This window comes from Musca autumnalis, unplaced genomic scaffold, assembly GCF_047663935.1.
Source record: "Musca autumnalis isolate F117 unplaced genomic scaffold, ASM4766393v1 scaffold_2, whole genome shotgun sequence".
Lineage (NCBI taxonomy): Eukaryota > Metazoa > Arthropoda > Insecta > Diptera > Muscidae > Musca > Musca autumnalis.
In genome coordinates, this window is record NW_027411755.1 from 146,670,188 (window position 1) to 146,688,891 (window position 18,704).

The 18,704-nt window shown below is 35.5% G+C and overlaps 1 protein-coding gene across 1 annotated transcript in view; it reads right to left on the reverse strand.

The window, feature by feature from the left end:
- Positions 1-9,955: 9,955 nt before the first annotated feature.
- Gyc32E (Guanylyl cyclase at 32E) overlaps positions 9,956-18,704 on the reverse strand; it is a 309,145-nt gene continuing 300,396 nt past the window's right edge. Inside the window, exon 23 of the mRNA XM_073966075.1 lies at positions 9,956-10,432. Within this exon, the coding sequence (XP_073822176.1) occupies positions 9,956-10,432 (477 nt within the window). The remainder of the gene's footprint in view (positions 10,433-18,704) is intronic.

Genomic DNA, 18,704 nt, shown 5'->3' on the forward strand with positions numbered 1-18,704 from the left:
AGCATCTGTAGTGGGTGGTGCGCACGACAACTGTCGAACCGAATACTGCGTTAATCCACACTATGCGTATTGTAATATTTCTTCGAATATTAGATGAAATCTGAAGGTGGCGCTTGTAGGTCCACTCCTTCCGGTACCTCCCCCACAAAAGTTCGAAAATATTCGAATATTCGATTTGGTCCAATCATTAGATCTCGAAATATTTTGTTCGTTGGGGTACCACCGACGCAAATGTTCCTCATTTTTGTGCGGTTAAGGGTATGTTCGAGGATCGTTTGGACATTTTTACAGAAAATACTCCTAGTGGCGCTGTTTACAACGGTATTATCTTCCTGATATAATAGTTCAAAAGCTCGAACTGAAATGACATGTGGACGCGATATTTATCGAGAGGAATGACTCCTAAAATAAGACTCGCTTTCAAAATGGACTATGTCGGTTTATTCCTTAGGTAACTCCTCTGCAACAATTTTGAGTTTTAATCTAAATCCATATTTTTGTCGTCTAAAGAAATTAAAGAAATTGATGGCATGAAAGACGTTTTTGTCAATGATTTTCTTACGAAGGAGAATTTAAACCTTCTAAGATATGCTAAATCCCTAAAAAATGTAGGGTTTAAATATGTCTATTCACAAAATGCAAGAATATTGGCTAAGAAACATGAAAAGGCGAAGGTAATTCGAATTAGGGATATGAGTCATGTTGATGATCTATTGTCAAAGTCTGTTATTGGAAGAAGAGGAAGAGCCGATGATGATGATGACGATGACGATGTTGATGATGTAGCCGACGATGATGATGATGATGACGGAGCGGGATTTTTGTCACCTAATTAAGATTAGCGAAATTATATGTTTTATTTTGTTAAATCTTTATATCTTTTAAATGGATTCTTTATATTTCAAGAATATTTTATCTTATAATAATTATTTAAAAAATAGTAATACTAATTATTTAAATATATTATCAATCAACATTAGAAGTGTTTCTTCATTAGCTAAATTCAATCGATTTAAAAATGAAATAAGTACTTTTGCAAAACTTCCTGACGTTATTGCGATACAGGAAACGTGGTTTTCTGGCCAAAACTTGCCCCTTTATTCTATTTTTGGATACAATGTTGTACACTGTGAAAGACATGATGGCTATGGAGGTACCTCACTATTTATAAAGTCATCTATTAAATACAAGACAGTATTGAAGGAAAGTGCCGGTAATATGGATGTACTTTCAATCGAGTTATGTGACGTTGCTTGTGAAAGATCTAAAATGGTCGTTGTATCGGTGTATAGATCACCCCGTTGCAATCTGAGGTCGTTTATGGAATCAATGGAGAATATTCTTGAAGATATTGCATCGGGTCCGACATTGCTGGTAGGTGATGTTAATATTGATGCATTTGCTACCAACACCAATACTAGCATGCTCAGTTCGTTGCTTCATCAGTATAAAATGCATTCTTGTCACAATGAGATAACCAGGCCGTGCAGTCAGTCTTCAATAGATTGGGTGTTTAGTAGTTTGCCCAACACAGTGGCTACATATAGCATTGAAAACAGATTATCTGACCACAATTGGCTGAGTTGCAATATTGATGTAAACACAAAATTTGATGATACTGTGAGCATAGGAAGAAGCCATATTGACTACCGCAAGTTGTCTACCTTGTTGCAGAATGAGCTTAGAGACGTGGAAAGTCTTAACAATGTTTCAGACAAATGTGAAACTTTTATGGATATTGTCTCTTCTGCGGTGACACGTAGCACGACTACACACAAAACCAGAGTTAAAATACAAGACAAATTAACTCCATGGACTAATGAAACCTTGTATGCTCTTATATGTTTTAAAAGAAATATTTTGAAGAAAAGAAGAAAATCATCAGATAAGAACAAATATCGTGAGATGTTAAAAAGGCTTAGTAAAGTAATAAAGAAATGCAATATTACTCTTATGAATAATTACTATATGGATAATATAAGATCGTGCCAAAACGATGTGAGAAAGACATGGTATTTTCTGAATAAACAGCTGGGACGTGTTTCTAAGCCTATAAATGAAGTTGTGACGGAAGCTGGTGAAACCGTTACATCTGCTGTGAGAATAGTGGAAGAATTAAGTCGATATTTTGTCGAATCAGTGCAAGAACTAAAAGACTGCATTGTTATGCGTAATGATGACAACATCAATGTATTTGGTACAATTCAGCAGATACAAAATAATTTTTACTTATCTCCGATATCCCGGAGCTATGTGGTGGACATTTTGAAGTCTCTTGATAAGAATAAAAGTGCTGGTTATGATAAAATTACACCGAAGTCATTGCTTATTGCGCAACCATTAGTTGCTGATGTGTTTGTAGAGATATACAACGAAATGATTGTAAGTGGTACTTATCCTAAGTGTCTTAAAGTCCATAAGATAGTCCCTATACCAAAAAAGCCTGGAGCACGATCAATAAGCGAATTTCGGCCAATATCTATTTTGTCAAGCATCGATAAAGTCATCGAAAAAATTATATTTCAGCAATTGTCTGAGTATATTTCTGATAATCAGATTTTATATGAATGCCAGTATGGATTCCAAAAAGGTATGGGTACTGAAGAAGTACTGGTAGATGTAATTGAAACACTGGTTTGGATTCTGGATCCAAAGGTGTAGCAGGAGTATTTTACGACTTCTCTAAAGCGTTTGACCTTGTACATCATGATATCCTGGTACATAAACTGAAAAGCATCGGTGTGTCTGGAAGTACTCTGTGTGTGTTGGAAAACTATTTGGATGAAAGATTTCAATTTGTTCAAGTTGGAGAGAAAAAAAGTAATCTGCGACGAATTATATATGGGGTACCACAGGGTACCTGGGCCCCTTCTTTTCAAGATTTACATTAACGATATCAAGAATCTAAATTTCTACGGGAAGCTGTTTATGTTTGCTGATGACGTCTGTCTCTTGTATAAGTATAACCATGATGCTGTATTAAAAGCTCAGATTGAATATGATGCTTCATTACTTTCGGAGTTTGTTCGAGTTAACAAGTTAATCCTTAACTCTGCTAAAACAAAATTCATCAGATTCAAGCCTCATGCAAATTTTAATGGAGATATGGCGATATATGTAGATGGCTTGCCAATATTTGAGTCCCAGTATGTAAATTATCTGGGTGTAACGCTGAGTCATAATTTATCGTGGGATAACCATATTGAAAGCATTATATCGAAAATATCTTCTGGCACTGGTGTACTCTATAAATTTAAAAATAAACTGAATAGCAATACAAAGATGATGATTTACATGGCACTTATACACTCTCACCTCACGTATTTGCCTAATATATATGCATATAAGAGGACCAGAAGTATGAAAGCGCTACAATGTGCACAAAATAAAGCCTTAAAACTAGTTTTCAATCTTCCATTAAGATACCATACCGTTGACTTGTACAAAAACATTGCTAAATCAATTCTTCCGGTGTATGGTTTATACAAGCAACGAACTCTTATATATACATTTAAAGCCGTTAATAGCTCGAATAGAATGCTGTTTGAAACTAGCTATTCTCATAGTGGAATTCCAACAAGACATTCAAATAACCTCAGGATTGCATGGTGTCGTCTTGAAGTTACAAAGCAACGCATTGGTTATGCTGGGCCTAAACTGTTTAATGAACTTCCAGAGTATTTAAAGGATATATCGGTTTTGTCCACATTTAAATTGCATTTAAAAAAATATTTAATGCTAAATGTTGAAGCACTTCTAAATTAATGTTATTTCGATTATGGGTTTTGATATATTACTGTAACAAATATATTGTTAACAAGTTGCCATTTTTTGCCTCTTTAATGCCTTTTTAAGGCGCAGGGGCTATTATTGTTAAACTTGGATAAGCATTTATGAATCGAAATAAATAAATAAAAAAAAAATACGCCCAAAATTTGGAAAACCCCCAAAATCCGTAAGTTTTTTTTGACAAAAAAATTTTTAAATTCCGACAGGCTGAGGACATATCTCTGTCGGCAAAGCCGACTGATACTTTTTTTACTTGTTTTTGAACAAATAATGTACCAATAGAATGGTACCACGATTTTCGGTTTTTTGATGGTTTTAGGCACATTATCTCACCGAAACGGCTGATATTTGGTATTTTGCCTTCATAGTGGCAACGAAACTTCCCCTTATTATTTGTCAGTATAGTATAAGTTTTAATATATACCCCATAGAATGGTGTGTCCAGATTCTCAGTATTTTGAAGGATTTAGCAATATTATCTTTCCGAATGGCGCATTATCTTACCAAAATGGCGTTTTTTATATCCCCACATAGAACGACACCGCTCCATTTTCGGCATTATCTAGATTTTTGGCACATTATCTTACCGAAATGTCCGAAATTTGGTATTTTGTCTTTTTTAAGGTTACGTAACTTCTCCCCAGAAATTTGTAAGTATAGGTCCACATTTTGATATAGCAGAATACCTCCCGAATTTCGGTATTTTGAAGGTTTAAGTCACTTTATATAATCAAAATGGCTGAAATTTGGCATTTAGTCTTCTTTGATGCTAAACAATTTTCTCTCAGAAATTTGTTTGGTATAGGGTCAACTTTTTGATATACGTTAGCACCCGAATATCGGCGAATATTTCCACGTCCCTTGCAGGAATAACATAACTCAACACCACACCTCCACCTCTCAAAAAAATGTTGCTTTACAAAACGCTAGGAATAACGAATTTCTTGGTTCCGTTCGAATATATCGCTCATAGTATGTTTACATTAACGAAATAAAATGGAATTCAAATATCAAATGTATTGTGTATATGTCAAATAAAATCCACGAATTTTTTGATGTGGATTTATTTAACATATAGTAACGTAAACGTAGTATTAACCACTTGCTTTAATGGTGTTTTGATATGACATTGTAATTAACTTGTCATGCAATATTTTGAAAAACTCATACACGCTTTTACAATTTCAAATATTTTCCCAACAATATGAAATCTCATATTTTTCTCATTGCAATACATCACCCCAAATAATCCTGTCACAGACTTATTGACTTTCAAATGTTACACAGTTAGACATTGACAGATACATATAATAGAACAAAATGACATGGATATACATAGTAGATTAGAATGACTTTTACACATGGATGTACATTAGGCTGGTTTCAACTTAAAGGGAAAAAATCGATGTCGGATTTTTTTTAAAGTGTTTAGTTTTGTTCGATTTTAAGATTGCAAAAGTATGAGCATAATTGGAATAAGTTAACAAGCGCCACTGTGGCCTCAAAGTTTCCATAGTAATGTGTATGGGGTCAAAGGTGAATTTCAATGAAATTGCTTTAAGGTCCTAATTATTGTCCAATCGATGAGAAAAATTTACCAGTAGTGCGATTCTCTAACAAATTTTTGAGTTACCGACAAAAATCGGTAAAATTGAAATGCTTATGAACTCGCACGGTGCTCTTGAAACAATTTTAAATGGAAGGTGCTTACACCTCGGAAGTTTTTGCGGATTCTGAAACTACAATGTTTATAGATGAGAAAAATCAAAAAACAAAAAAATCGCCGAAGCGCTTTTTAAATAAATCGCGATTTAAGTTGACATTTTTTGGGGTTGTTTAGGATTTCACGATTTTGCTTAGAAACCGCAAGTCATTTCAAAAAGAGACTAAAGAAAATGTTGTAGCTATGAAAATTCTCTAAAAGATTGACCTTTATGGTATTCTCGGCGGTTTCACCGTTTTTGAGATATAGAAGTTCAAATTGGTACAATTCAAATTCAATTCAATTCTGTATCGCCCCCTTATATAACAATGTCATGACTGCAAATTCCCAACTTAAACTTATATATCTAAAAAAATGTTACAACTTAGGATAAGTTGCTTAAGCTAGTCTTGTAGCTTTAAGATTTTCTCAGGTCCCATATCGATAAGACTTACCGTATTCAAGCAAAATCGCGAAACCCTAACAAAAAAACCTAAAAATGTAAACTGAGCTTCATTATCTCAAAAATGGTACAGGCTGGGAACAAATGATAAACGTCAATCCTATAGAGAATTTTCACAGCTACAACATTTTCTTTAGCTTCATTTCGATTGGACTTGCGGTTTCCAAGCAAAATCGTATAAACCAAAAAAACACCTAAAAATGTGAATTTTGACCGCCATTTATTTGAAAATTCCTACAGCGATTTTTTCTTGTTTTGGATTTTTCTCATCTATGAACACTGCTGTTTCAGAATTCACAAAAACTTTCCCTGTGTAAGCGGTTTTCATCAAAAGTTAGTTAAGGCGCACCCTTCATGACATTGTTTTGTAAGGGGGCGATACAGTCAGTGCATTGTCCCAATTTGAACTTCTATAACTCAAAAATGGTAAAAACTACGAAAATACCATAAAGGTCGATCTTGTAGAGAATTTTCATAGCTACAACATTTTCTTTAGCCCAATTTTGATAAGACTTGCGGTTTCGAAACAAAATCGTGAAACCCTAAACAACCCTTAAAAATGTTAACTTAAATCGCGATTTATTTAAAAAGCGCTCCGACGATTTTTTTTGTTTTTTGATTTGTCTTATCTATGAACATTGTAGTTTCAGAATCCCCAAAAACTTCCAAGGTGTAAGCACCTTCCATTTAAAATTATTTCAAGAGCACCGTGCTCGGTAATCTATATATGTAAATAAAACTCAAATGTCGTTCGTTGGAAATGGCATCAGTTGAGAAAGGCTGCACAGATTTAGATAATTCTTTTTTTTGAAAATTTCGTCATAACCCAACTTAGGTTTTTATGCAAAGATAATTTGACCACACCCCCTTTTTCAATTTTAATCTTTTCTACAAAAACGACTCAATCGATTTTCCTGAAATTGTCAGGGAATGTACAGGGTTGGCCCCCGGTGAAAATAGGCTACAAATTTAGTTTCGAATGGGCGGGGGACTTCCCCTATACTATATTTTTTAAAAATGCTATATTTACAATAGCTACGAATGTATCGATTTGGACCGACCTTTCCTACTTTTTTAGGACCCAAAGACTTGACCACTCCCACTTTTTAAAGTATGTTACATCTACAATACTGCTGAACCGATTTTCCTGAAATTTTCAGAGAATGTACATACATTAGACTGGTTTTAACTCAAAGGAAAAAAAATTGATGTCGGATTTTTTTTATGCGGCACCCTCCTCAAACGTTTAGTTTTGTTAAAAATTAAGATTGCCAAAGTTTTTTTTAACAAAAACTAAAAATTTTAGGAGGTTGCCGCATAAAAAATACGACATCGATTTTATAAAACCACTCTAATGTGCCCCCGGTGAAAATACGATGCACTTTTTCTTGAATTTCGAAGGGGCGGGTTAACTCCCTTTGCCATATTTAAAAAAGCCATATCTTTATGAGTAAAAATCGAATGCCGTCATAGCCCAACTTAGGTTTTAATGTGAATGAAGTTTTACCACGCCCACTTTTTATACCCATAATAGGGAGGGTATAATTAAATTTGTCATTCCGTTTGTAACACATTGAAATATTCATCGGAGACCCCATAAAGTATATATATTCTTGATCAGGGAAAAATTCTAAGTCGATATAACCATGTCCGTCTGTCCGTCCGTCCGTCTGTTGAAATCAAGATACAGCTCGCAATTTTTAAGATAGAGCATTGTAATTTGGTATAGAAGTTTCTATTACTCCTAGGATGTTTGGTATTGCAAATGGGTTATATCGGTCCACGTTTTGATATAGCCCCCATAAACGGTACCTCCAGATTTTCGGTATTTTGAAGGTGGCCACAATAATCAACCGAAATGGCTGATATTTGGTATGGTATATGAAATTTGTCGGCATAGGTCCGCCTTAGCATAGCCTCCATAGAAGGGTACCTCCCGATTTTCGGTATTTTGAAGGTTTTAGCTTTGATATTACACCGAAATGGTTGAAATTTGGTACTTAGTCTTCGTTGGAGGTATAAAACTTTATCCCAGAAATTTGTCGGGAAGGGTACCTCCCGATTTTCGGTATTTTGAAGGTTTTAGCTTTGATATCACACCGAAATGGTTGAAATTTGGTACTTAGTCTTCGTTGGAGGTATAAAACTTTATCCCAGAAATTTGTCGGTACCGGTCCACGCCTTCATATAGCTCCCATAGAACGGTACCACCCGATTTTCGGTATTTTGAAGGTTGTAGCCAAAGCAACCCACCGAAATGGTTAAAATTTGGTATTTGGTCTTTATTTGGGGTATTAAACGTTCCATATGGAATTTGTCGCTATAGACACACGCCTTCATATAGCCCCCATATAACGTTACCACCCGATTTTCGGCATTGTGAAGTTTATAGCCTCATTATCACACCGAAATGGCTGAAATTTGGTACTTAGTCTTCGTTGGTGGTATAAAGATTTCTCCCAGAAATTTGTCGGTATAGGTCCACGCCTTCATATAGCCCCCATATAACGTTACCACCCGATTTTCGGTATTGTAAAGGTTTTAGCCCCACTATCACACCGAAATGGCTGAAATTTGGTTATTAGTCTTCGTTGGAGGTATAAAACTTTATCCCAGAAATTTGTCGGTATAGGTCCACGCCTTCATATAGCTCCCATAGAACGGTACCACCCGATTTTCGGTATTTTGTAGGTTTTAGCTTCATTATCACACCGAAATTGTTGAAATTTGGTACTTAGTCTTCGCTGGAGGTATAAAACATTATCACAGAAATTTGTCGGTATAGGTCCACGCCTCCAGATTTTCGGTATTTTGAAGGTTGTAGCCACAGCAACCCACCGAAATGGTTGAAATTTGGTATTTGGTCTTTATTTGGGGTATTAAACGTTCCATATGGAATTTGTCGCTATATATTTTAGCCTCATCATCACACCGAAATGGCTGAAATTTGGTACTTAGTCTTCGTTGGTGGTATAAAGATATCTCCCAGAAATTTGTCGGTATAGGTCCACGCCTTCATATAGCCCCCATGGAACGGTACCACCCGATTTTCGGTATTGTGATGGTTTTAGCCTCACTATCACACCGAAATGGCTGAAATTTGGTTCTTAGTCTTCGTTGGAGGTATAAAACTTTATCCCAGAAATTTGTCGGTATAGGTCCACGCCTTCATATAGCTCCCATAGAACGGTACCACCCGATTTTCGGTATTTTGTAGGTTTTAGCTTCATTATCACACCGAAATTGTTGAAATTCGGCACTTAGTCTTCGTTGGTGGTATAAAGATTTCTCCCAGAAATTTGTCGGTACAGGTCCACGCCTTCATATAGCCACCATAGAACGGTACCTCCCGATTTTCGGTATTTTGAAGATTGTGGCCACAGCAACCCACCAAAATGGTTGAAATTTGATATTTAGTCTTTGTTGGGGGTAAAAGCCTTTCTGACTGAACTTCGTCTGTATAGGTCCACGTTTCGATATAGCCTCCATAAAACGGTACCTCCCGATTTTCGTAATTCTGAAGGTTGTGACGTCAATATCCCACCGATAGATTAAATTTGCTATTTAGTCTTCCATAAGGTTATAAAATATTCCAGAAGAGAATTATCCGTGGCGATTACTTGCCGATGTAAACTTTAAAAACGCCCATACACGTGTCTCATATTTTTAGCTCTACTTTCATAATCTACTCAGTTTTCCCTATCATTTTTTGTTGTCGCACAGTGTTATTATGGAAACTTTGAGGCCCCAGGCGCACGTGTTCACATATCCCAATTGTGGTTAAACTTTGGCAATCTTAAAATCTAAAAAAAATTCGACATCGATTTATTCAAACCACCCTAATGTACATATGTATGTATGATGGCATAGATTCCAAGCAATATTAAAATAGATAGAGCCGGTCTATTTAAGTACAAGAACATACAATGTGTAATTGTTTGTAACTGTATGCATGTAGCATTTGTAGGAGCAGTCGTAGTAATATGTAGCAGGAATTTACTTCACAATCGAAATGTAATAACGGGTGCGGAACGTGGTCCCCTTAGGTTATTGGTCGTGTGCAGAATACTGCTATTAAGGCGACACACACATAAGTGAGTGTTGTTACAGACATTCTCGTGATTTTTTCGCCCAATGGTCGGCAATTCAGCAGCATTGACATTGTCATCGGAACGACGATTATAGATGCATTTAGTGGCACAGTTACAATATGAATTTTTTACATAGCGTAGTCGTTGTTGTGTTTGTTGTTGTTGCTGCTGGCTTGTGGACATACCATAGGACAGATGTTTCATATAATGGTTACTCATTAACATCGGATGTAGGGCATTGCTACTGTTTGTCGTACTGCTATCAGGATCTACGTTACTTATGAGATCCGGTGTGGCATCGTTGCACGTTAAGGCAGGAAGTTGTGACGGATGACGATGATCTTCCAATTTATTGAGCAACCAATAGGTGCGCATATCTCCTTTACCCTGAAATGAAAATTTTGAGGAAAAAAAGGAAATTAGGTATTTATGTACTAGTATATGCATGTAAATATGTATGTACATATGGTTGGGTTGGAGTGACATGAATGAACTCTTAGATTTCCAGTGTGATGCCTTGAATACAGAGTTTTCTTAGAAATGCTGTGTGACGACAAACCAATGAACGTAAACAAACAAAACGATTCCCGTACCAATCACACAATGCTTGGTTTACATTCGTCGTCGTTTCGTGATTTCGAAGGCGTTTCGTGATTTCGCGCGGAATCAACATCGAAATCACAGTACACATGATATACAACCCTGTTTTTGCCTAAAAAAGTACCAAAAGTTGCAACACTTTTCACGTATCACAATAAAAAAGGTAGATGGTCAATTGCTGCAACAAAAAATATTAGTATCAAAATTTGTAAACAATGTGAAAAAAAATATTAAATTACTTTGCTACAATGCTATTTTTCATTGCGTTCCCGTACTTTTTTAATGGTAATGTTAGAAAAAAGAGCAAATTGTCAAAAATTCTTCCCAATACAAATTTCATAAAAAAAATACGGGAACGGAAAAATTACGGAAATTGCAAAAACTCCAGCATAAATGTCAAAATCAACGTATAAGATATCATATTAGATGCCAATGAACATGCTTGCTGCGAGTTTCTACAAGGCTAAAATTGTATGGCAGAAAAAAGGAGAAGAGGTTGTTATTCGGCGCTATTTTTTGTTTAAAGAGAAGTGCAAGTCTTACTAAATTTCGGAGTACGGGAACGCATTTTTACCACTAAACGGGAAAACTACTGCAAGAACTACTTTTATCTATCAACTTTTATCAAAATTTATTATTGTGGTGTCTCAACGATAAAATCATTTTTTTATTTTTCATTTGTTAGTACTATACACAATTAATACGATAATTTTCCAAATAAAGTTGTAAAGTTCTATATTGCCATATATTTTTGATGAGTAATTCAATTTACAACAACTTGTTTTGAAAATTCATGTTCGATCAGCTGCGCATATGCATCTACCTTGATCATAGTGATATGTTTGAAATCAACAAAAAAATAAGTGTAAACACCGGGGTGTATTTCAGGATTTCGTGAAATCCAGTGGATTTTGGAGCGCAAGTGTAAACTTGGCAAAAGCCACAAACTTTTCAGCTTCTCATTCTCACAACCAAAACAAAACCACAAACTTTTCAATGTAAAAAGATGAAAACCATATTTGTTTCATTCAATGACACACTCAGGCACACACACACATGTGATTGCTTAACAACCCTATACCCTGCAAACATTTTCTATCGCCTGCTTGACGGAAAGGTCATTTAAAAGCGATTGTGGTGTCTGCTGCGACAGTCGCATTTTTATCCCAAAATATAAAAATGACTAAAGAAGGCCCTAGCTGCCTTGTCGCTTCCGTCACAACTGGAAGTTATAAAAGCGATAAAATTGGCATTGACGAAAAAAGAAATTTTATCTTTTTTATTTTTCACTGTTTTCTTGTTATTGTAATTTTTTATACACATTTTTACTTTTTATACCCTATACCACAATGTGGAAAAGGGTATTATAAGTTTGTTTTGGTAAAAATTCATGTAACACCGCGAAATATTCATCGGAGACCCCTAATGTGGTATACCAATCTTCATATCTCGACGAGATAAAGCGATTTTGAGAAGTGTGTCCGTCCGTCCGTCCGTCCGTCTGTCCATTATAAATTGTAAACACGCTCCAGGCCGCAATTATGGACCGATCGTCAAGAAATTTTGTATGGAGGTCGGGTTCAGATCAGAATAGATCCCTATTCTTATTGGTGATGATCGTGAAATATTTAGCGGATGAAATGGACCAAAAACATAATATTTATCCAATTTTCTAGCGGCTCTGTAGGTCTCAATAATAGTCCGATCAACGCGTAATTTTAAATAAGGTAAGAGTATATCACAAAGGAGAAACTTGCAATTTGAGATGGCGATCGGTTAATATTTAGAGGGTTAAATGGACCAAAACTTTTGTGTGAGAATTGTGAAAATTTTTAATATACAGCTTATATCTTAATTCCTGGAAGTGACATTCCGGACAAGTGAGATATACTTGAAAGTGGAACGCTTGACCTTTCAATTGATGCCAATTATGTTGGTGTGCAAGATCAGATAACAGAGTTACAGTCTCATATATATTCCGTTATTTGTTTGTAGTGTAATAATAAACTCGCTAGAAGTCGCAATTATACATCAATAGCCACGAAATTTTGCACCGGTTAAGAGTATAGGTCGAAAAAGATGCCTACAATTTTGAATGATGATCTGATATTCTTTAGGGGGGGAAATGGACCATTACTTTTGTATGAAAAATATAGAAATTTTATTTTTGGTCGATATTTTAATTCCTTGAGGACATATATACTTCGCAAAGTAGCCTACATATGGAAAAAAACTACTGACCTTTCCTCTGATGTAAATTGCAATAAAGTGTTTGCTAGACAACGGGCCTACTGCCTAATATATATTGGGTTCTGTGTAGTGAACCACATTTTTATTCCATGCTACATATTGTCTCTCTAAAAGGTTATGTAACACCACGAAATATTCGTCCTAGACCCCTTATTTGGTATGCCAAAATTCATATCTCGACGAGATAAAGCGATTTAGCGATGTGTGTCCGTCCATTAAAAATTGTAAACAAGCTTAAGGCCGCAATTATGGACCGATTGTAACGATTTTTTTAAGGTGGTTGGGTTCGGGCCAGAATAGAAATGATTTGTTTTTGGTGATGATCGTGAAATATTCAGGGGATGAAATGGACCAAAAACAAAATTTTAACCAATTTTGTAGCGGCTCTGTAGGTCAAAATAATAACCCGCAACATTGTAAACAAAGTTTGAGATTATGATGAAGAAGAAGCGTACAAACCAACGTGAAGATCAGATAATACTTAGCGGGTTAAATGGACTGAAACTTTTGTGTGAAATTGGTAAAAATTTCAATAACGTAGCGGTTAAACAACGGAAGTAGTAGTACTACATAAGTGGGTTTCATTACATTTTACGGAACTAAATTTTCCTTTCCTGCTACAAAAATGTCTTTGTCATGATAGACAACTTTTTGGTTTTGGTCATAAGTATTATACATTACATCTCTGATATTTGATAATTACATTTTCACACTCATTGAAAAGAAGTTCCGTGGAGAGGGATTGTCCAGGGATAGTAGTATAGGGTATCCCTTGGTCGGCTCCGTCCGACTATAGACTTTTCTTACTTGTTTACTTATACGTTATTACTACTTTACATACTTAGCTAAATTACTCAGGAATTGTCGTCAAAATGTTTGTTAACATATGTATATCATAAAAAGTAAACCAGGATCAGTCCGTTTTGCCGACAAATGTATAATTCGGAATTTTTATGATTCTTTAAAGTATGTTCTTCCCCTCCAAAAATATATCATTGCTATTGGGAAACAAATAAGAACGGCGTTAAATTCGGCCCGGCCGAACTTGTTATACCCTCCACCACGAGTTGTATTGAAGTAGAATGGAACAATTAGTTTCCTTTCGTTCGTGATGTACCGTTCTATGGGGGCTATATGAAGGCGTGGACCTATACCAACATATATAGATTGGGAAGTTGAATACCTCCAACGAAGACTAAATACCAAAGTTCAGTCATTTCGGAGGAATATTGAGGCCACAAGCTTCAAAATAAAGAAAATCGGCAGGTACCGTTCTATGGGGCTATATGAAGGCATGTATCCATACCGACTAATTTCATATGGAATGTTTTATACCCCAAATGAAGACTGAATACCAAATTTCAGCCATTTCGGTAGAAGGTTAAAGAATCGAAAAAAACAAACTATATACAACATTTAAAAAAAGTAGCACAACAACTAACTATGCTGCTTATTAGGGTGGGGCGATTTGAACACCACCACGGGAGCCTGGATTTACCGATTATTGGGATTGTACTGAGCAAACAAGTCCACTAGACCATATGTCTACGGTGAAAATCGAGCCCCCGGATTTTGACTTGAATTTCTTTTCCAAGGTTTTTTGGATATTTTGGCATATATGTAACAGCCAAACCATTGAGATTTTCGATCCAACACAAAGACAAAAATTGTAGCCAAGACAATAATTAAGAACTCTCTAGTACACAGCAAAAGCATTGGAACGCTCCTTCAGGCAGTTATGGCCCCGAGAATGTGCACATTTTTCGGAAAATATCAATAAATTATACTTTTTCAAGGTTTTTTGGATATTTTGGCATATATGTAACAGCCAAACCACTGAGATTTTCGATCCAACACAAAGACAAAAATTGTAGCCAAGACAATAATTAAGAACTCTCTAGTACACAGCAAAAGCATTGGAACGCTCCTTCAGGCAGTTATGACCCCGAGAATGTGCACATTTTTCGGAAAATATCGATAAATTACACTGTGCTACAAAATTTGACTCAAAGTCAGTGGGTGGAACTTTCCTTTTGGAGATGAAAGCCCTTGGTGAGTGCACTAAGAACGCAAGAGGAAATTTTCAGGATAGGTCAAGTTTCTGAGATATGGTTTGCCCAAAATATCCTTGAAAAAAAATTCAAGTCAAAATCCGGGGGCTCGATTTTCACCGCAGACATATGGTCTAGTGGACTTTTTTGCTCAGTACAATCCCAAGAATCAGAAACTCCAGGCGCCCACTATCACTATTTTCCTTCCATACGAATCGCCCCGGCCTACTGCTTATACTATTGCTAGATCAGAATATACTATCTTAAACAAAAGACTCTACAAGAACTACATCTGTAATGCAAAAAAAGAAGTAAGATGCAATCCTAAAAATTTCTATCGCTTTATTAATACAAAGCGCCGAACAAAAACTTATCCAAAAATTCTAAAGTATGGAACTTCGGTTGCCGACGACGATGTGGGCATCGCAAACTGTTTACGCGGAAAAAAGATGCACTTCTTTTGATTGTTTTTACTACACTCATTTATTCAATACAAAAAGATTCTTAATAACTTAATATGAAAAATTTACTTAACCTCCCTAAACTAGAGTGTTGAAGCGAGAGGGAGACCAAATGTGTATGCACCATCTCTGCCATAAAACTTATGGGGAGGTAATACACATTCCTTATCTTGTGGCAAGCAAACAAACGATACATGCTTATCAGCCTGCACTTTAAATTACTTGCTGTAATCTAACACAGCCCTACAACATGTAGCAATGGAAAAACTCTTATCTATTTTTATTTAAATCGACCTCCTACAAGACGAATGTTTGCTCCCCACATGCTTCTTATGTTTATGTGGACTGTACATGTATTAATAATATAATTTGGTCTTATCAATAAACTTCTACTCTACGACATAAAAATAATATTCTAAAAACTGTTCACTTATCCGTGAACACAAACATTTTTGCTTCCTTCTTCAAAACAACATATTCCAATAACTCATATGATGACACATCCCAATATCCCTACAATATTTCAGAGTACACATCTATACATGTACATAATATTGATACTTATTCTGTGCTAACCGGCCTTAAAAGCCTGAAAAGTGTAACTACGCCTGGTCCAGATGGAGTCCCTGCCTGTGTTTTAAAGCACTGCGCACAGAATCTAGCTCTTCCATTATCTATAATGTTTAACAAATCGCTTACCTTGGGTTATTTTCCAGAAAAATGGAAAGAATCTTATATTATACCTCTTTTTAAATCGGGAAATAGAAACGATGTCTGTAATTATAGAGGTATTGCTAAACTAAATAGTATCACAAAATTTTTTGAAAAAATAGTCACTGACTTGGTATCATTTCAGGTATCGTCTGTATTATCGAAATTCCAACATGGATTTCGAAAACGCCATTCCACTGTAACAAATCTTTTGGAACTAACAACTTTAGTTAATGATGGTTTTCGAAATAAGTATCCAACTGATTGTATCTATACCGATTTCAGCAAAGCTTTCGATAAAGTTAATATAAAATTACTGTTAGAAAAACTGAATAAAATTGGATTTAGTCAATCATTGCTACATTGGCTAACATCATATTTAACTGGCAGAGTACAAAGGGTCAAGTTTGAATCATCTATTTCCAATAAAATCTCCATATCTTCTGGTGTTCCTCAGGGAAGCCATCTAGGCCCAGTGCTATTTACCTTATTCATTAATGATTTACCGAACGTAATATGTTATTCTAAAGTTTTAATGTATGCAGATGACGTGAAGATATTTTACTCATTAAGCAATCCAATAGATCAACTCAAATTGCAATCAGACCTAGACATTTTTTATCAAGTTAACTTGTTGGAGCTAAATATCTTAAAATGTAAACACATTCATTTTTTAGATTACAGAAGATCGACACAAACTACTACCTTCATGAACGACTAGTTGAATCTGTAAATTCCTAGACTAGACTTTAGAGATCACATTTCATTTACTACTAACAAAGCATATAAAAGTTTGGGTTTTATAAAGGGATGGAGTAAAGAATTTTCTGATCCACTTAAAACTAAACAATTATCCACATTGTTGTTGTAAAAAACAAAACCAAAAATGCATTTGAAAGAAGAAAAGTTCGAGGACATCGAAGCCGCTCAACATCCGATATGTCTGAGGAGACTTTACCAAAGTCGAAACATGCATGTCACATAGTGGTGGGTGTGTGGGTTCGAATCGTCGTCGGCTTCCTTTTTCACTTGCATTATTCATTGATCATCAAGCTCGATTCCAATGAGAAATTCATTAAAAATTAATACTAAAAAATGATCTTCGTCCAAAAAAAAAAAAAAAATGCAAAATTTTCAAATAAAAAATTATACATATCATTTGTGCGTTGCATTTTAGAATATGGCGTCTTATGAGTCCAGATTAGGTTTAATTAAACTGCCTACCCTAAAAAGCCGACAATCTATGCTTAATGTGACCTTTCTCTTAAATATCATACAAGGAAAAATTGTATCTGATTTTGCATTAGAACGAATTTGTATAAATGTTCCGGTTCGATTAACGCGCAATTATCAGCTACTTTACATTGAGTACTTTAATAGAAGCTATGCCAATAACAATCCACTACGCCGACTACTAATTGAATTCAACAAACTATACCATCTAATTGATCTGTCTGAAAACCGTGATGTATTGAAGAGGAAATTAATATTATACTTAAATGGATCACAATGAATATAATCCCTTGGCACACCCAATATTTGTAAAAATATATATAATTATTTATAATTAACATAGTCTGTAAGGATCTTGCATCTATAGACATAAGTAAATAAAAACAAGTTAGAACGGCGTTAAGTTTGTCCGGGCCGAACTTGTTATACCCTCCACCACAAGTTGTATTGAAGTAAAATGGAATAATTAGTTTCCTTTCGTGTATGAAGAAGACTTAATACTAAATTTCAGCAATTTCGGTAAAACAATGTGAGGCACCATTCTATAGGGGCTATTTCAAAACGTCGATCTATACCGACAAATTTCTGACGGAAAGTTTTTAGGCTCAAAGAAGACTAAATACCAAATTTCCTATATTTAGGTAAGAGAATGTGGCTAAAACTTAAAAAATACCGAAAATCAAGAAGTGCGCTTCTATGGGGATATAGAAAGACGTGGACCTATACTGATAATACTCTTCTGGAATATTTTATAACTCTTAGAAGACGAAATAACGAATTTCAGCCATTTCGGTTGGATATTAACGTGACAATCTTCAGTATTACGAAAATCGGGAGGTACCGTTCTATGGGGGCTATATGAAGGTGTGGACCGATACCAACAAAATTCTGGGAGAAAGTTTTATACCCCCAAAGAAGACTTCGTAGCAAATTTCAGCCATTTTGGTAGGATAATGAAGCTAAAAGCTTTAATATACCGAAAATCGGGAGGTACCGTTCTATGGGGGCTATATGAAGGTGTGGACCGATACCGACAAAATTCTGGGCGAAAGTTTTATACCCCTAAAGAAGACTACGTACCAAATTTCAGCCATTTTGGTGGGATAATGAAGCTAAAACCTTCAAAATACCGAAAATCGGGAGGTACCGTTCTATGGGGGCTATATCAAAACGTGGACCGATATATCCCATTTTCAATACCAACCATCCTGCAAGTAATAAAAACTTCTGTACCAAATTTTGACTCTCTATCTTTAAAATTGCGAGCTGTATCTTGATTTCAACAGACAGACGGACGGACTGACGGACGGACGGACGGACAGACGGACATGGTCAAATCGACATAGAATTTTA